This window comes from Peromyscus californicus, unplaced genomic scaffold (genome assembly GCF_007827085.1).
Source record: "Peromyscus californicus insignis strain IS unplaced genomic scaffold, ASM782708v3 Scaffold_8__1_contigs__length_139910024, whole genome shotgun sequence".
In the NCBI taxonomy this organism is placed as follows: Eukaryota; Metazoa; Chordata; class Mammalia; order Rodentia; family Cricetidae; genus Peromyscus; species Peromyscus californicus.
In genome coordinates, this window is record NW_026294606.1 from 67368889 (window position 1) to 67389784 (window position 20896).

Here is a 20896-nt window from a genome sequence, read left to right on the forward strand (position 1 = left end):
TATAGCCCCAGATGTTTACTTCAATTGGCCCTGAAGGGATGGATAGGCTGCTGGGTAATCACCATGGTTACTGATTCACTCTTTGTGTGGGAATGGTACTAAGGCAAAATGGTACCATCTATCATATAGCTCCCATCCATCATAATATACAGCAGGGATGCTCATCATGCAGCTTTAAAGAGACTGCTGATTTCATTTAAGGGGGGGGGGGCGATGTAGCTCAGTTAGTAGAAATCTTAGCTAGTACACATGAAGCCCTGGGTTCAAAGTCCTGTACCACATAAACACAATCTGGTGGTGGTACACACCTGTAAGCCCAGTACTCCTGAGGTGGAGGCAGGAAGATCAGGAGTCCAAGGTCATCCTTGATTACACAAACAGTTTAAGGCCAGCTTGGAACATATAGACTTGATCTTTAAAAGAAAGAGGATAAAAGGAGTATCTTTAAAGAGAAAATATTATTTTAATTGTGTCCGATTGTGTGTGAGAACTTGCAAAGCCACTTCCAGTCTCTGAATAACACTCCTTTCTTCCAGACAGGATTTACTTTCTGCTTCTATTAGTTATCTAGGCTAAGGGTAGATCTCCTAAATCCAGCTGAGGATGGAAATAATTCTAATTTAGGTTCCAGTCCTTTTGAGAACTGGCCTTTCCAAGGGATTCTGGAAGCTCTGCTTAACTTCTCTGCCTCTTGGCCCTTTGACATTCAGCAAGCACCTTGTGAGAAAGGACAGTCCCAGATGCTGGGCTCCTTCCTCCTCCCCTGCCTCCTCAGTCCCCTGCCTCCCCTGCTTCTCCCCTGCCTCCTCAGTCCCCTGCCTCCCCTGCTTCTCCCCTGCCTCCTCAGTCCCCTGCCGCCTCCTTAACCCCCCCCACCTCCCCTGCCTCCTCAGCCCCCTGCCTCTCCTGCCTGCATAGCTTTCAGGTCCTCACACAGGTGGCCCCGCACCTTCTCTTTCTTGCCTTACTCTCAGGAGGCTTGCTTTGAATTCATGACAGGAAGAAGAGGAGCCCACAGCCCCGCTTTGATGACTGCTGTCACTTTCCCTGCCCCCCTTTTTTTCCGAGACAGGGTTTCTCTGTGTAGCTTTGGAGCCTGTCCTGGAACTCACTCTGTAGACCAGGTTGGCCTTGAACTCAGAGATCTGCTTGTCTCTGCCTCTCAAGTGCTGGGATTAAAGGCAAGTACCACCACCAGGCTCTTTTCCCTTTCTTTTAGCTAAGAAGCTTAGATTGATCCTTAATAGCTCAGTGCCTGGTGTCTCCTCCTCCTCTCTTGTCCATCCTGCCTTTATAAAAAGGTCTCTCAAAATCTAACTTTCTTTCCACTCACTGACTTAGCTTATGACTGTGCAGTTTTCTATCAGGTGTCAAGTCTGGTCTTGAACTGGATGGCACAACACAAAATATCTTGGAGCTCACAGAGTTAAACTGGAATCCCTATCTGAGCCTGTATTATTTACTTCTGTGTAGCTATGAATAAAACACCTGACAAAACACCTTAAAGTAAAGAATTATCTTTTTTTTGGCTCACAGTCACAGAAAAAAGATTTGGTCAAGGGCTCTCTACCTCATGCTTTGGATGGAGCATCATGATAGCTGGAACATGCGGCAGACGCACTTCTTCACCTCATGGCTGATGAGAAGCATCATCAGAAAAAGATGAAAAAGGACCAGGGACTAGGTATAACTTTCAAAGACGTGGGACCTGGGACCTGGGACCTACTTCTCCCAAACTGTCTTGTCTCTTGAAACTTCTAGTATCGCCCCCCTCCCCCACCCAGCAGCAACAGCATTGGGAGCCTAGCACTCAACATGTACATTTGTGGAGAGCATTAACCCCCGTCCCCCCCCCCCCACCGAAATGACAGAAGAGATGCCAGTGCGGGAGGGGGTCCGTGACATGACATCCACACGTCTATCCAACGGAGAGGAGATACTCATTTTGTGCCATGACTTAATCCAAAAGTTACTCCTTTATCCAACAGGGACTAACTGGGAGCTGTCTCCTACGGGCTGTCAACTCAGAGTATACTGAGTGAGGAGGGAGAGGAAGAGCCAAGCACCACACAGACAAGTGGGGGGTCAGCCTTCAGACCCAAAGGAGAACCAAGCAGCAAACACTTCTCAGGGCAAAGTCTCCGCAATAAGAAAGGCATACTGTTTAAAGGAGACTGTTAGCTCGTGAGCAAAGACAGCCATGTCCCCAGATCATGTAATAAAACAAGTTTATCATGGGCCAAATGCTGTGTGGGTTGCAAGCAAAGACTTGGAGTGTAGGCAACAAACCAAACCAACAAGTCAGAAGAATCAAGACTGGGAAAGCACAAGAGACAAACGACCCAGCTGTACCTGCAACAGCATTGGGAATAAAGATACCAAGCAGAGCAGACAACTAACTGGTTGATTGACTGATTGATTGATTGATTGATTGATGGGTTGACTGACTGACTAAAAGAAGTTCTAGCTATGCCTAGGACCCACTACGTAGACCTAGAACTTGTGGCAATCCTCCTGTCACTGCTTTAATTCTGGAAGTACAGGGGTAAGCTAATTCATCCATCCTGCAGACAGCTCTTGAATGGTGGCCAGGAAGCATTGTTTTGCCAAGTGGATTAATAGCTGGAGAAATTCAAGCTCCTGAATGTTGCTTGTGTTATAAAAACTAGAGAAAAATTAGAAGACAATATGTAGAAAGCAGAAATAAATAATCAGTTTTCAATTTGTTTTTAATTAATAATTTTTAATTTTGAGTATATATTGGGTGTAGGGGTATAAGTGGTGTGTTGACTTGTGTGTGTGCCTGTGTGTGAACATGGAGGCCAGAAGAGGAGGCTTAAGTGCCCGACTCTATTACTTTTCATCTTAGTCCCTTGAGACAAGGTCTCTCACCAAACTTGGAGCTAGTCTGATGGCCAGCAAGTTCACTGATCCTCCTGTCTCCACTTCCCACAGCATTGGGGATACCAGTGCACAGGATACCAGTGCACAGGACCATGCCCAGCTTCTTATGTGGGATTCGAACACAGGTCTTCATGCTTATACAGCAAGCCCTTTAAACTCTGAGCCATCTCCTCAGTTCAGTCTCTGTTCCAAAGTGATGGGATCATGGTCAATTATCTTCCTTCCACGCTTTCCCAGAATTCCCTGATGCTATAACATTTTATTTACAAAATAAATACTGAGTAAGTGGAAATGACACGACATCAATCTAACACACAATAAATGACATAATAAAAGCTTTCCTTTGAACATTGGTTTCCTTGGAGGTAATTCCAGTAGCAAAATTATAAATGCTTGTATTAGCCATTGGCATAGAGTACAATAGTTTCACAAGACTGTAGAGTTCAGCTTTTCTGGTTTCCTGTTAGCCCCTCCCACCTTCTTGTTTAACAACATGCTGCTTTTATTCCCTAAAAATCAAGTGAATGATATATTTTCCCACTCATATTACTTATGAAAATTTGTTTTTTACCTGAAATTCTCATACTCTTCTGCTTGTCGTCTCCATGGACATCTCTGTATGTTTGTGGTGATCTGAATGTAGTCATCCTCTGAATACCTGGGAGTTGAATACCAACCAGATTAGACAAGGAAGTCTCACATGGGGACACTTCTATAATCGCCTCATTTTAGCCCTGAAATCAAGCAAAAATCATTAAGTATCATACTCGCTCCCAAGTGTCTAGGAACATACAGCCTGAAATTTGTTATTATTATTATGCTGGTTTAAGAATGTATATACTGCAAACCTCCTAAGCCAAGTTCAGGATTACAACCTGTGAACATGTTCTCTCTGTGTGTCTCCTTTTCTCTGTCTGTCTCTGTCTCTCTCTCACACACACATACATAAAACCAATCTTATATTAACTTTAACTGAAGGGCAGATAAATTCTTTCTAAATGTTGATCATGAACATATAGCTGTTTTTTTTTCAGGTTCTGTCAGTAGCTTCACATTGGAATATGTAGTTAGAACCCCCTTACACATACACACACACACACACACACACACACACACACACACACACACACACACACACACGTAATCATCTAGTTTTGATTTTCTGCAATACATTCAAACTCCAGACTGGGCTGTGGTGAGAGAGCTGTAAAAGCTACAGACAGTGACACAGTCTGATAAGACAGGCATGGGACAAATATCCCAGCGCCCTTAGATCTCTCTCAATCTGAAATTCCACCATTAAGTATTAATTCCTAAAGCACAGAATGCTGTTTCATCTTTAAGGGTGTTCATTTGAAATGCAAATATTCCTCTGAATTGAGGGGAAAAAAACACCTTGAGTTTTCCTTCCATTCCTCTCTCAGCCATCAGGTTGCCGCCATTAAAGATCAAAGCTGTGCAACAGAGGGGGGGGCGGCGGGGGGGGGGGGGGGAATGAATGTGAGACTGTGTTGGTGAGTCTGTAGAGAAGAGAAAAGGAACACACAGTTTTACCTTGGAGAAAGAGTCCATTACCCATAAGGACGCAATGAAGATTCTCCAAGGTTATCTCTAAAAGGAAGCATTTCTGACAGGCAGAGGTGTAGTCAACCACAGAACTCCTTTGTAGCTGAAATTTACCTTCCCCTTGGGTTTCTCCTTCCAACAATGCTAGCAACAGGAATCAACGCGGTTCCCACTGACTCGTGGATGAACCCAGAAAAATCTTCTAAGAACATAGTGAACACTGAAAGCTAAGCAAACAGAGAGCTTCCACCATAAGGATTAAAAATAGTTTGAAGTGCACAGTTCCCCAACACAGCAGACTCAGATCACTACATGGGTCTAATACTCTTCTTAGTATACTACACCATAAAAGCCCCATGCTCTGACCCCCAAACTGTCTAGAAATTTCTGGGCTGAGGTGTAGAACCTGCCTCTATGGGGTTGAAGACAGCCAAAGACCTTTTGCAAATGACTGTTAAAACTAAGCTTGAAAAAACACCCATTGAGCAACGTACCGAAAGCATTCTCAATTCTGGATCCTTAAGAGATTCACTGCTGTGACATCTCTCCTGTCTAGAGAAGTCTTATCAATTACTAAGGCATGGCTTTAAATCTTTTCAGAATGTTATCAGGACAAGCAGAGCCCTGTATGTACAAGAGGCCATGAACCAAGGTAAGCAAACAACTTTTGTTCACTGAGCTCCATCAGAGAAAGAGTGTAAGGGAGAGGGAAGACCAAACATATATCTAATTAAATCAATGAGAATTGCAACTGCATTTGAAGCCAATATAAAGTGTAAGTGGAAGATAAAGGAGATAGAAAGCTATTGTCTCATCATCAAACTAAATGTATCAGACTCTAAATTTTATTGGCATGCTATTTATAAGACAAAAGAGAAATGAAATGTTTTATGATATATGGCTGAAATTAGTGAACTTGAAGATTGAGCAATAAAAACTATTGAAAATTAAAAACAAATGGGGAAAACTAAAGGAAATGTAAACAAGCTGAGCCTGGGAGTACAAGCCTATAATTCCAGTATTCAGGGGGTGCTGAAGCAGAAGGATCATGAGTTCTAGCTGAGCCAGGCTCCATATCAAGACCCCATATTGCTTTAACATACTGACAAGTAAATATGAACTTTCAAAAGAAGAGGAAAAATTAGCAAAAAAACCAACCTCAAATGGTTTGATATATGTATAATTATAGCTCTCATAACAGAGAGGAAAAGCATCTTTGAAGTCTGATGGGATTTATCACTAAAACTAACGAAAACTATAAATCTACACCTGTAAGAATTCCAAGAAACACAAAGCACAAGAAACGGGAAGAAAATGACAACGTAAGAATTAATTCTTAGCGGCAGCAAAGAGAAAAACCTTGAATGTAATGAAATTCAACACAATCTGTACAAAGAAACCACAGCCTGCAGCCCGCTTCTTCTTAGAAAGAATGGGAGCTGGAAGCAGTGAACAGTGACATAAACTGCAGACTGAGGCTAAGGGAAAGCTCGTTCTAGAATTCCATACTCAGAAAAGTCTTTCAAAAAAATGAAGTTAAAATAAGCACTTTGTCAGCAGCAGTGTTGGAGGGAGTCTCTAGGCAGAAAGCCATGAAGGCAAATGGGTGTCCGGGTTGACAAAATGTAGTGAAGAACTCTAGGAACAGAACACATAAACACATGCAGGAACCTTTTCCTTTCTTTCCTACATGTCTTTAAAAGGCAACCGAGGGTTGGGAGACGGCTCAGTCGGTAAAGAGCTTGCCTGGCAAGCAAGAGGACCTGAGTTTGATTCCCAGAACCCAGGTAAAACTGACAGTCAGGATGGCACACATGTTTGTAATCTCCGCAGGAAAGTGCAGACAGCAGGACCCCTGTGGCTTCCTGGCTGCCAAAGTTGCAAAAGACCCTATCTCAAAGGAAGTGGACAGCATTCCTAAGGATGATACTCAAGACAGATCTCTGTCCTCTGGCATGTGCACACCCCCTCCCCCGCCACACAATTTCTTTAAGTTAAAAAAAAAAAAGCAAAGAAAAAAATTGACAGTTTAAAGATAGCAATAATAGGTGGAAATGGTTATAGCATTTGTAAAATAAATATAATCACGATTATGGAACAAAGCCTAGAGGGCAAGGGTGGAGAGGAAGAAGCAGGAGTAGAAGATGTAAAAAGCTTCTGAAAGGAGACTACAGTGGGAAATGAGATGTTTGCTCTATCTAAAATAAAGAAAGCCACACAAATGCAGTCATAAAATACTCAAAGCAAGAGGAAGTGGATAAAACAGGTAAATCTAAAACAAATAGCAAGAGAGTAGAGTAAATATAGCTATATGAAGAATAATAGTAAATGTAAATGATCTAGAAACACCCATCAGATGGCAGAGAATGATAGACTGATTTTTTTTTTTTTGAGACAGGGTTTCTCTGTGTAACAGCCCTGGCTGTCCTAGAACTCACTTTGTAGACCAGGCTGGCCTCAAACTCATAGAGATGCACCTGCCTCTGCCTCCCAAGTGCTGGGATTAAAGGCATGCGCCACTAGACCTGACTCAGATTGAATTTTTTAAAAAGCAGTAAAGTATATGATTTTTTTTTTGCAAGACCAACATCATACAAACAAGCAAACTTTGTAGAAAACAGCAGAATGATAACCACAGTGGAGATAATTAAAACAAAGTATGAGTGGCTAAAGTCACAGTATAACCCAAACAAGAAATACTACCTTATAAAAGCAATATTAATGAGGGAGGACTATTATCGTGAAAACAGGGTAATATCAGAAATAAAACTTATAAACCTGTTGTTACCATGCCTGACCAAGGAAAAGTGAGAGAAGATATGGTGTTGGGAACGAGAGCCCAAAGAGCAGCCGTCCTAATGGTCTGCTAATGTGTCCAGAACAGTTTGGCTGACTTAATGCAATGGTTGTACTTACTAAAAGGTAAAACTACCCAAACCTAGTCGATGAATAGTATCACTGATATTTTAAAACTGCAATGAAAATACTTTCTGAACAGAAAACAGGCACACAAACAGCGTCAGTGGTTTTATCAAACATTTTAGGACTGTTAATACAGACTGTTAATACAAACTATACATCTATGCAAACCCCAAGAAACCTGAAGCGCTGGGTGTCTCCCAACTCACTCTATAAGAACAGTATTGCCCTGGCCCCAAAGTCAGGATAAAAATACTGTTTTTAGAAGTACAAATATCCTTTATAAGCCCACATAATAAAAATGTTCAACAAAAGCTTGGTGAATTAAATCCAATGGTACATAAGAAGAGAAAATTCCATGGATAAGTGTCAGGAATACAAGGCTGGTTATGAGAAATACCAACCAATGCAACTTACTACATTAAGTAACAATGAATAAGAATCTAGTCATAATTTTAACACATGAAAACAAAAACAGCTTTCAGCCCTGCCTAACATTCAACCATCACAAAAATTTTCAACAAATTTAAAAACAGAAGGAATTTTTGCAGTTCAATGACAGGTGCTCACAAAAACAGTCTATGGCTGAAATCATACTCCATGACCAAAGTTCCCAAGAGGAGGAACATGGAAGGGTTCCCACTCTCGCCAACTATCTTCCATCTGCACTGGGGGCCCATCCAGTATAATAATGTAAGAGAGAGAAGCAAAGCCACCAGATTAAAAGGAAGTAAAATTGTCTCTACTCAGAACTCAGAGATGATACCATCATCTATCAAATCTATAGAAAAGCTACTAAAATGAGTAACTTAGCAAATCTGAAAGACACAAACTCAACACACTTATCAATTACATTGGAAGCGATGACTGGAAGTAAAATTAATATTTACTTTCACTGTGCAACAGCCTAAAATAATTGGAACTAGGACTAGCAAAGTCCCTGTGTAGATTAACATTTAAAAACATGGAGGGATAAATCTGATCAAAAATGTACTAGGCTTATGCAGTTAAAGTACAAGATATTGTAAAGAGAAATTAAAGAACTAAGTAAATGGAGCCATAGCTCATGTCAGTTGGTCAGAAGACTCAAGACTGTCAATTTTTAAACTGTAAAGAGATTTGGTGAAATTAAATAAAAATTACATCAATGTCTTGTTATTTTTAAGATAAAGTAAGGCACTAATGATAACACTCTAGAGAAAAGAGGCAGAAGACCCCCAAGCCTGAGGCCACTCCAGATTACACAGCATGTTTGCAGGTTGTCGGGGATGCATAGTTAGACCCTGTTTCTAAAATTTAAAAAAGGGGGGTCTAGAGTTCACATGGAAACTGAAAGACCAAGCATAGGCTGTTGTGGATATCGCTCTATATAAATAAAGCACTGATTGGCCAGTGACCAGGCAGGAAGTATAGGTGGGACAAGGAGAGAGGAGAATTGAAGAAGGAGGAAGGAAAGAGAGACCGGCTGGAGCCACCGCCATGACAAGGAAGATGTAAAGTACCGGTAAGCCACGAGCCACGTGGCAAAATAAAGATTAATAAAAATGGGCTAAATATAAGAGTGAGAGCTAGACAATGATAGGCCTGAGCTAATGGCCAAGCAGCTTAAATAATGTAAGAGTCTGTGTGTTTATTTTATAAGTGGGCTCCGGGACTGGCGGGACTTGACCGTGGGAGCTGGAGAAAAATTCTCCAGCTACAATAGGCTGCAGAATCAGAAAACTAACAAAGCTAAATTGCACCTCCGGAATTTGGGATTCACTGCATCACCCCAGTGATCAGGCGGTATCTGAACTACTGAGAGAATGGGAAATCTAGAAATAGGGGTATTCAACAAGACAGCGGCAAGGGAGAGAATAATCTTTTCAACAATGATTGCTGGAACAACTCACAGTCATGCCAATAACAAACCAGCAACTCTCATCGTGCCCAATATACAAATATTAACTCTAAATGGTTTACTAAGAGCTGTGTGAGAAAAAAAATCTTGACTGTACCTCTGTGTGTGTATGTGTGCACGAGCATGTGTCCACGAGTGTGTGTGGGGGTGTGTGTGAGAGTGATGTGTGTTGCACGTGTGTATAAGAGATGTATGTGTGTATGGGAGGCTCGTGTGTGTGTGTGTGTGTGTGTGTGTGTGTGTGTGTGTGTGTGATGCATGTGTGTGTATCTGTGTGTGTGAGGTACATGTGTGTATGTGAGATGCATGTGTGTGTGTGTGTGTGTGTGTGTGTGTGTGTGTGTGTGTGTGTGTGCATGTGTGTAGCATGAATCTTAGAAGGTCTTATTAATAAAATCAAACCTGAGGCCAGTTATTGGGGTGAATGCTGGAAGATCAGAGAGACAGAACAGGCAACAGCTTCCTCACTTCGCCAATTCCTCAGCTGATCCTGTTTCCTCAGACTGGAAGCCTCTGAGTCCTTATCCAGAATGGATCTCCACTGAACTGTTGCTTGAAAGCCTAAAAGCTTAGCCAGCGAAATGTTTCTAGTTCCTGGTCCTCATGCCTTATATACCTTTCTGCTATCTGCCATCACTCCCTGGGATTAAAGGCTCACTTCTTGGGATTAAAGGCATGAGTCACCATGCCTGGCTGTTTCCAATGTGGCCTTGAACTCACAGAGATCCCAGATGGATTTCTGCCTCCAGAAGGCTGGATTAAAGGTATGAGTGCCACCATTTTCTAGCCTCTGTATCTAGTGGCTGTTCCGTTCTCTGACCCCAGATAAGTTTATTAGGGTGCACAATATTTTGGGGAACACAATACCTCCACATTTCCCCATTTTTGTCTAAAATTTAAAAAAGCTTATAACTAATACAAGAAAAACTGTCCAATAAGTATATACAATATATACAGTCAAGAATTACATTAATGAGCCGGGCGGTGGTGGCGCACGCCTTTAATCCCAGCACTTGGGAGGCAGAGCCAGGCGGATCTCTGTGAGTTCGAGGCCAGCCTGGGCTACCAAGTGAGTTCCAGGAAAGGCACAAAGCTACACAGAGAAACCCTGTCTCAAAAAACCAAAAAAAAAAAAAAAAAAAAAAAAAAAAAAAAAAAAAAAAAAAAAAAAAAGAATTACATTAATGATATCGAGTCCTTTAACATTTGACAGATTCAGATAAAAACTCCATTATATATATTAACAATGTCCAGTCCAGTAACATTTGATAAACTCAGACAAAAAAACTGTATTACTTATCCTATTTAAAACAAGTAGTTCCTTTTAAAAAGTAGATTCAAAAACTGACCTTTTTATCTTATCATGTGTGTATGTGGTATGCATGTATGCACATGTATAAGCAAGTATGCTTGCCTGTGAGTGTATTATAAATGTCAGAAATCTACTTCAGGTGTCTTCCTCAGTGACTCTCCGCCTCACTTTCTGAGACAAAAGTCTCTCACTGGACTTGGAGCTTGTTCTTGCTGCTAGACTGGCTGGCCAGCAAGGCTCTGAGATGTCCTGTCTCCTCCCTGAGCACTGCAGTTACAGGCTCAGATTGCCATACCTGCCTATTTAATGTGTGTGCTGGAATCTGGACTAAGGTCCTTGGGCTCACTAAGCAAGCACTTCACCGTGCACTGAGTCACCTGGCCCACCTTTATACATATCGTGTACATAGTACACACACTAAAAGAAGAAATCTATAAATTAAACATCGAATAAAAAAGATTATATGTGGAAAACACCATAAAGAAAATTTTAAAAGGGCTATGAACCAGGATGCAGTGAACTCTCAAAATTCATGATGACGCAAATAAGTCTATAAAAAATATGTAAAAGATTTGAATGGACACTTAGCTAAAGATAATAGGCAGCAACAAAACCAAGCATGGAAAGATACTTAACAGTGTTAGCTGCTAGGAAATTCAAATGAAAGCCACAATGCTCTGCCACAGCACATCAACTAAAATGGCTAAAATTGAACATATGAATCGTACAAAGTTTGGCAAGCGCAGAGCAACCAGAACTCTCACGCTTATTGTGGGAATGTAAAATAGACTATTACTTTAGTAAGCCATTTTGCAGTCCCTTCAAAAGTTAAACATGTACATATCATGAAAACCCTGCTACCATCCTCCTAGGGTGTTTAATATTCAAGAGAGACAGAAACACAGCCACAGAAAGATCCAAATACAATTGATGAAATCAACCTTATTTGTACCAGACAAAAACTGAAAGCAATCCAATGTAATCCAAAGGGGTTACACAAAACTGTTGTGTACACATCTTCATGGAATATGTTGCTTTTACTCAGCAGTACAAAAGAACGAACTATTGTTATGGCAGCAAAATAATCGCCACAAAGGGAAGAAGCCAGAAACAAAAAGAATACATGGCACAGACTGCATCAGAAATACGAAAACTTGACCAAAACGACAAAGTGTCCAGATCAACTGGGGATGGGGTTGGCATGCAGAAGTCGGGAAGCCATGGAAGAGAGGGATGGATTGCGAAAACGGCCCAGAAAACTTCTGCAGATTATTGACAGGTTCAAAACCTTTGTAATAGTCATGGTGGATGTGAATGCAAAGATCCTTCAAATTGTACACTCAGTTTGGGGTATATATAACTTATTTATTCCTTAAAGACCTTTTAAAGTGTTTACAATTGCTCTAAAATTATAATATTTTTGGGCTATCTGGAGAAATGGCTCAGTGGGTAAAGGCACTTGTTTTGCAAGCCTGGTGGCTTGCCTGAGTTAGATCCCCAGAGGTGAAAGGAGAGAACTGACTCCACAAAGTTGTCCTCTGACCTCCAAATACATGCCATGACTTATATGTCCATACCTGTCTACACATATCATATGCACAATAATAAAGTAAAACTTTTAAGAACTGTATTTTCTTATGATGATGATAACACATGGCAATAAACAGTATTCTATCAGCCCTTGTTCTGGTTCAAATATCTAAAATTTGGAATTTTATCATGAACTTGTATATTTTAAATGATACGATTTTTAGAGTTCCCTAGACAGCTAATGCTGGTTTTCACAAACCCTTGGAGTGCCTTGACCAATGTTCCTCAATAGCCCTTCTCATACCTAATTTATAACATCTTGGTTGCCTGCTCTATGTTTTCCCCAAAGGACTTGGCAAACTGGTCATTCCCAGCCCACCACAATCTCTAAGACATACTGACATCCTCATTACCTGAGGAAACATGTATTTAAGCACAAATGTGAAATGTAACAAGGTCATCAGCTACTCTGAAGAAGCTCAAAGCAACATTTCCTGATCTCAAGCTTTATGCCTTCTACTTAACAACTTCCCTAGCCGACTTCCACTGACTTATCCAATCCATAAGTCATTCATATGTTGATTGACTTCAGCTTCCTTTTGGAACTCCAAGCAACCAATATAGAATTTGCTCAGTTCTTCACACAGGAAATGGAGGAATGGCTTTTGCTGCTATGCAGTAGGGATCTAACCCCCAGGAAGGGAGAAACTGCTTGGACTCATGGTTTCAGGGAGAATTAGTCTGTGTGCCACAAAGGACATAAAAATACTCTGAGTGGCAGAAGTGTGTGGTAGAGCCACCTCCTCAGTTCTCGGTGAACCCAGAAGCAGAGAAGACAAAGTATGAAAGCCAAACTATAGTCCCCAAAGTCTACCTAGAGGCACCCACCTTTGCTGACCAGGATCCCTGTCCCAAAAGTTCCAAAACTTCCACCAATAGCGCCACCAGTCAGGGACCAAACGTTTAAACACAGCAGCCTGTGGGAGACATCCCTCATTCAGCTCATGGCTCCTATAGCTGTTTGGTTGACATTTGGACTTGCTAGTAAGTCATCTTTCTTGACCCATGTTGTTGGAGTAGGGTGAGTGCAGGCAGCCTCTTTCCCCTTCCTCCATATTTTTTGCTAGCTGGGGCTAGCTCTTATGAGCTTGTGATAGCCTAGCTGTTTAATTTTCAAGAATGTTGCGAACAGGTTGTTAAATCACTGGTGGCCTGAAATTGGCCAGTGTGGGACCATTTACATCACAGGAGTTGGCAAATGTGACAATAAAGGCCTTTTTTCTGCTCTCTGTTTCCAAGTTCACTGCAGTTCCTACACTTCCTCCTAGCTATGTGATATCAGCCTAACTCACAAATATTCCCTCTCCATTGTAGTTCCAGCCTTACAGAGTCCTGCCAAGGAAGCTAGGTGTGGGTGGTTACACCTGACTCATCAAGTAAAACTGATTCAGAGTAGTAGTCCAATGACTCAAACAAAACTACCCTAAAAGATCTAAGTGGCAATCATTACCCTGAGATATTAAAGGTGATTTTATGTTCATTAAGATCTCTTGTGCATTCTCTTGAGTTGATTACATTCTTAATAGTTTTTAATAAAAAAGCAGTCTTTGAACCATTTAAAAATCATACCTGCCTCTATATCAAGTTTAGTCTGTAAACATTAAATTTGCTGTTTACTACTAAAATAAATGTATGACAGAAACATGTATAGTTATAGGAAGTGTGTCACTAGGGTTGGGTTTGAGGTTTTAAATGCTCAAGGCAGGCCCAGTGTCACTCTCTCTTCCTACTGCCTAAGGATCTGGATGTAGAACTCTTAGCTACCTCTCCAGCACCATGTCTGCCTGCATGCCACCATGCTTCAGCTATTATGATAATGGACTAAACCACTAAACTGTAAGCCAGCCCCAATTAAATGTTTTCCTTTATAAGAGTTGCTGTCTCTTCACAGCAATAAAACCCTAAGACAGTATTCAAAACATTTTGTTTTAGTGATGCACATCTTCTGTTAAATTGGAGCTGGCTCCAATTTAACTTAATATTTAAAGATACCGATCATGCTCTATCTCACTTTGCTGATAAAGCAGCTGCATGAAACTATGATTTTATAGTGGGTTTTCAGTTTACAAAGTACAAACACTACCCTAAAGTCTTGAGAAGCAGCTCCGTGGCTTACATTTTTACAAAAAATAAAGATAAAATGTCTGTGGAGGTAAACAGCTTCCTCAATATTACATTGTAAGTGGATGAGCTAAGAATAAAGCTCTTTTGATTTACATTCTGGCTCTTTTTCTAATATATCATGTCGCATCTCATCTATTTTTATAATGAAACTGAAAATTAATCTCATCAGAAGCATTTTCTGGTCCCAAGACACACAGTAAATCACACTAAATAATGTAGCAAGTTATTTCAATAGAATAAATACTGTCTACTTAAGTCATCATTAATAATACTCAAAATGAGACACATTATAAATAACATAGTAAACGGGATTAAATAAATATCATATTAAGTGTCTCAGTATTTTTTCAATAAATGAGTCTTTGAAGATGAAGATTCACATGCTGTGACTAGTTTTATGTCAATTAAGATAAAATTGGGCCTTTAAAATGCTTTAATTTAGGAGTAGTTAATTGAAGCATCAAATATTTATTGGGCACTTATTAGGTGCCTTGAAGTTATCCTGGGGTTATTCATTTATTAGTCCCATTCGGCCATCTGTGATACTCATTTAATTTCTTCTTGTATCTCTTCATGTTGAATGCCAACCTACCATGCCCATTGAAATGGGTAGGAGCAGTTCAGTACTATCATGTCAGCTGCTGTATAATGTGGTGTGACTCAAAATCATTTGCAGCTCAGCTTTGTTGCACAAATCCTAATTGGTCTTAATAAGAACCTAGAGCTAGATATTGGGGTAAATGCTGGAAGATCAGAGAGAGACAAAGGAACAAGCCATTAGAGAAACTTCTCACCACTATCAAATCCTCAGGCCGAAAGGGAGGAGAGATCCAGTCTTCAGGAATCCTCAGACTAAATGTCTGAGTCCTCAGCTGAAAGGGCACTGAGCTCCTGTCTCCTCCCGCCTTATATTCCTTTCTCTGACCAGCCATATCACTTCCTGTCTCAACCTTTTTACTGCTGGGATTAAAGGCGTATGACTCCCAAATACTGGGATTAAAGGTGTGGGCCAACACTGCCTGGCTTCTATGTTTAATCTACTGGCTGCCTCTGTCCTCTCATCTTCAGGCAAAATTTATTTGTTAGAGTACAAACAAAATATCATCACATAGCTCTGCATAAAATAAGACCTTTTGGGGCTAGAATATGACTAGTCTGTAAATTGCTTACTACCCAAGCATGAGGAATTAGTTTTGATCCACAGAACCCACACAAAAAGTAGGCATGGCAACACACATTGCAATCCCAGTGCTGAGAGATGAAATAGGAGGATCTATAGAGGTCTAGCTGCATCAGTAAGCATCTGGATCAGTGAGAGACTCTGCCTCAAAGAATAAGGTAGAGAGTGACCGAGGAAGACACCTAATTTTGACTCCTGGCCTCTGTATGAACACTTTCTGACACATGCACACAAACATGTACACACAAACATAAACAAATGTATCAATAAACCCTTATAGTTCATACAGTGCTGTAAGAATTTTAGTCCACTCATCTAATTGCTTCTATTGGGAAATACTTTTTAAAAGCATGGCTAATGAGCACATGGAAGCTACATGTAAAGGAGCATGTGGCCACCGAATGAGTGGAGCCATGTAGTGTCACACCCGCGACGGTGTCGCCCGTGTGACAAATGCCGATCTGGTGGTCTCACGAGAAAGGGGGGCACGTGTCTCTCGAGGCTAGGCCCCTGGCGATCCCCTGGCAATCAGCCCGAGCAATGGTTCCTGGATACATTGTTCCCTAAAGACCAGCCTTCTGTGGATGGTTGGCAGGACTCCTGCTTCTTTCTTCTTTCCTGACAATAACAACCTCCCTGTGCCTGGACTCCCGCAGAAGCTCGCTTGACGTACCTGATAACTCCTCAACTGTTACACCAGCACTGCCCCCAGTGAATCAAGCCCTTGGGCAGATAGCACAAAAAACCCTACTTCAGTGGGGGCACTCATGGATGGATTAGAACAGAAAGAGCTAATGATTCAGGTTCCCACAGATAAGGAAGAAAATGTAAAAGTAAAAAGATTGTTAGGTAACCCTCACTCAGCTCATGCAAACTCACAAGAAAGAGAACTTAGGAAACTGGCAACTCCCACAAGAATGGTTGGAAGGTACATTCAATACCGTATTAATGGGAAATGGTGGACACCCCCTCGTTGGAATCCCAGAAGTAGAAATTACTTAGATCCACCCCCTTTTACAGGGGCTTATGACTATGAAGGGAATTGGTTGGGTAAATCATGGGGGAAAAAGAATGTTGTGGAATCAGTTGCCTTTTATGGAAAGGCTGGTTAGAAGCAGAAAGTATGGTGTACATATGATAGGCAGACAAGGTCAGCTATATTGAGGGGTATAGCACCTGTGCTAAAGAGGTGGGCTAAGGCTCTTGGCGAGGACTTTGTAACTGTCTTTAATAAATTACTAGAAATGGATTACCAGTTATTGAGTGCGTGATCTGGCTCTTAGGGTTCAGGCCACAGCATGTCTCTGTCTGAAAGGATTAATCATTCTGAAAACCACATTATGTGACCACAAAAGATTGCGTCTATTGCTTTCCTTTTGTCCCTGGGCTTAGTTCCTTGTTAAGATTGTATAAAATCTCAGCCTGATGTTCAGAGTATGTTTCACAGCATACTCTGGTGTCTGTGTCTGTCTGTCATCGCCGAATCCCAGTTATCCTGAGCACCTTCATCCCGTTCTCCCTCGGTCTGGTGGCCCTACTGAGACCCAGTCCATGGCAATGTAGCAGCCCTGTTACTTCTTCTACAGAAGACTTTGATTTACATTGAGTTTCAACTCTATATGATGCTGGCTTCCAATGAGAATGCTGTGAGTATTGTCAACCTGCACAGAAGGGAGGTCTCTCAAACTTTTATTCTCTCCATAACATTTAATGTCTCTCTAACAAGTTAAATAAATATTACTGAATAGCTTCAGAGATTAACTCCTAAAAGTACCAATATACTTGTTTGCAGCCCAGGTGAAGTCTCCAGGGGACTACAGCACATTATTTGAAAATGTCTAACATTGATTTTTTTTTTTAAAAAAAGGATGATTTATCCATTCTAGGAAATAAAAATTTGGAGGTATCTGTATTTACTACGTAGATCCATGGGAGGAAATCCTACAAGCTGTGACTAACCTAAGCAAACTGGAAGGGGCTGTTCTAGCTCCCATCTAGGTAGGAAGGTGTGATAAAGGCTGCACTAATTGGTGATGTACACAGTAGGGCTAGAAAAGAGGTAGACCAGGAAAAGCTGTTACCATCCCACATCTATAGCATCCCCTGAAAGAGCTACTGTGGCAGGTGAAGAGGGCCTGTCTTAGTTTGTGATAAACACCATGATCAAAAGCAACTTGGGGAGTAGAGGGTTTATTTCAGCTTACAGTTTATGGTCCATCATGGGCAGGACTCAAGGCAGGGACCTGAAGGCAGAAACAGAAGCAAAGCCATGGGGGACACCACTCAGTAGCTTGCTTCCTGTAGCTCACTCAGTGTGTTTTCCTATAGCACCCAAGAGGAAAACCTGCTCGGGGGTCACTGTCCACAATAGACTGGATCTTCCCACATCAATCACATTCAATCAAGAAAATGCCACGCAGGATTGCCTATAGGTCAATTTGATGGAGACATTTTTCTGGATTATCTGAGCTTGTGTCAAGATAACAACAACAACAAAAATCTAGCCAGCATAGAGCCACTTATCAGAACCTGTGACCAAGATGGAAAATATAGTCATGCCTCCCTTAGCCCAAAGAGAGATCCAGGGTAATGTATTCCACAAATCCTCCTGCTTTCTCCTCTTGCCATTTATTCCCTGGATGACCGTATCTAGAGAATCCCAACTAATGTAATCAGTCCTAACTCCAGGAAGAACATAAAAGGTAAAACACAAGACCAGCCATGGATGGACAGCAAAAACTACAGAAGACCAATGCAAGCCCATTTGCAGTGGTATTTCTCAGGAGTACTTGGGAATAGCTGGATTTTGCTTCAGTGGAATCTTTTGATACAATGTAAAAATAAATCAGAATCTCATAGAAGAAAACAAAGTGTAATCTTCAGTATCTGGAAAGTTCCTTCCACACAGATATCTGTAACATGCAAATACATCAACAGGATACAAAGAATAAATAAGCAAGAAATGAGCATCCTGTTTAAGATTTTTCTATTTACTCTTAAAATATGACCAGTATAAGATTTTGGAAGGTAAAAATGATGACCTATTTTTTTTAACCTTATAGAAAGGAATTTACAGATATATAAGTGGATATTCAGAGATGAAACCAGCAGGCTAGTGTCAGATTGTAGAAATATCTTCTATATTGCAAACAGTCTGAGAGAACCAATAAAGTATAGTATTTCCTGTCCCTTGAGCAGCATCATATAGGAAGAGTGAGTTACAACAGTCAGAGCGGCGGGAGGGTGAGTTTTTTTGGCCATGTGTAGGTGGCTATAAACCCTTTGCCTTTCACATCCACCTGACTCACACCACAGAGGTGGCCCTTCCCTCCTGTACTATCTTTTGCATTGTCCATTCACTACGTACACCTACAGTACTTATCCTTTTATTTGCAAATATTCATTTATAAATATTTACTGGGCACTTGCTGTGGATTAGTCAGTGTTCTGAGCATCAATAATAGAGCAAACTAAACATAAAAATCCATGTTCTCATGATGTTTGTATTGTAATAGGAGAGGACCACAGTGAATCTAGGTAAGACGTGGATTAGTACTGTGTTTAAGTTTTTCTAGGCACTAAGTAATGGAAAGCAAACAAGCAAGATAATGGGGGGGGGGACAGAGATAAGGTGACAATTTTTGTAGAGTTGCTAAGAAAGCTCTTAAAGCAGGAAGAATGGGTTGGATGGGGATTTAAAGGAGGTGGTCAGGTTGTGCATATATGGGATGTGGGTGTGAGGAGGACATTCTGGGCAAAAAGAAGAATGAAAGGTAAGCAGGTACAGTCAAGGACCAAGGTAGTCAGGGTGACATTTACCAAGACGTTAGTAGATAGGTCAGAAAGAAGAATAATTCTGATGTCATGGGCCTCACTTAAGTGCCACTCAGACTAGCAATCTTGCATCACATAGCACAGGCTTGTTGGAAGTGCAGAACCTCAGGCCTTACCTCAAGTCTACAACCAAAAGCTGTGTTATTACAAAATCCCCAGGTGATGTAGGTGTGGTGGTTTTAAAAGAAATGGCCTCTAAAGGCTCCTAGGGAGTGGCATTATTAGGAATTAGCCTTTGTTGAAATAGGTGTGGCTTTGTGGAAGGAACTGAATCACTGGGGGGTGGGATTTGGGGGTCTCAAATGCTCAAGCCAGGGTCACTCTCTCTTCCTGCTGCCTGAGGACCTGGATGTAGAATTCTCAGCTACCTCTCCAGCACCATGTCTGCCTGTATGCTGCCATGCTTCCCACCATGATGATAATGGACTCAATCTCTGACTGTAAGCCACCCAATTAAATGTTTTCCTTTATAAGGGTTGCTGTGGTCACTGTGTCTCTTCACAGCAATAAAACCCTAAGACAGTAGGCATAGAAAACTTTAATATTAACTGCTTTATTGAAGTATAATTTGCATATGTGAGTCACCCATGCAAGTGTATTAGTCAATATTTTTATTATATTCACATATATACTCAACAATGTTACAATTTTACGGTGCTTTTATCACTCCCAAAGAGAAATCCTTGATCTTGCCTATCATCTATCACTTTTCATAAATTTGGTTTATTGTCTTCATTTTCAATCATGTCAAATATGGTTTATTTATGTATTGGTTTCCTCTTGGGTGCATTAGGCATTAAGAAAAGTGTTGTTTAATTTTCACATATTTGTGAATTTCCAAAGTCATTTTTCTGCTATTGATTTTGATTCTCATTCCACTGTGATTAGCTAATGTACTTGATATTATTTCTGTTTTAAACCTACTGCCTTTTTAATGAGCTAGCATATAGACTATCCCAGACATTGTTTCCCATGTTTTGAGAGGCACATTCTGTTGCAGTTAAGCATCCCCAGGTATCTGTTCAATCTAGTTGATTTATAGTGTTCTCTGAGCAGGCACTTCTTGTACTTATTCAGTTGTTCCTTCTACCGCTGAAAGTGGAGTATTAGAGTCTTTCTATTGGCAGATGAGAGATGTGTAGTTCTGAGACAAGGTCTAATTCTGTAGCTCAGTGTCCTGGAACTCACTGTCTAACCCAGACTGGCTTCAAACTCACAGAAACTCACCTGACTCAGCCATGAAAGTGCTGATATTACAGACATGAGCCACCATGCCCAGCTCTAATTACTATGGTTGAATTACCATTGTCTTAGAATCACATTGGGCTAGGCAAGCTCTCTAATAAAGGCTATGCACCTAACCTTTGCTTCTTACACTGTAATGCTCTGCTGTTAGATGCATATTTATAGTTATTATCCAATCCTGAGAGACTGGTCTTTCAGTTATCATGAAATCTTTGTCTTTATTCATTAACATTATTATTATCATTTTTTTTGGAGCTGAGGATCGAACCCAGGGCCTTGTACTTGCTAGGCAAGCACTCTACCACTGAGCTAAATCCCCAAC

General features: G+C 41.0%; 1 protein-coding gene across 2 annotated transcripts in view; it reads right to left on the reverse strand.

Annotated features, from left to right (window-relative positions):
• The window catches only part of St8sia6 (ST8 alpha-N-acetyl-neuraminide alpha-2,8-sialyltransferase 6), a 144124-nt gene that overhangs the window by 43727 nt on the left and 79501 nt on the right, over positions 1 to 20896 (reverse strand). For both annotated transcript variants that reach the window (XM_052726828.1, XM_052726827.1), the window contains exon 4: positions 3476 to 3562. In XM_052726828.1, coding sequence (XP_052582788.1) covers positions 3476 to 3562 — 87 coding nt within the window. The remainder of the gene's footprint in view (positions 1 to 3475; positions 3563 to 20896) is intronic.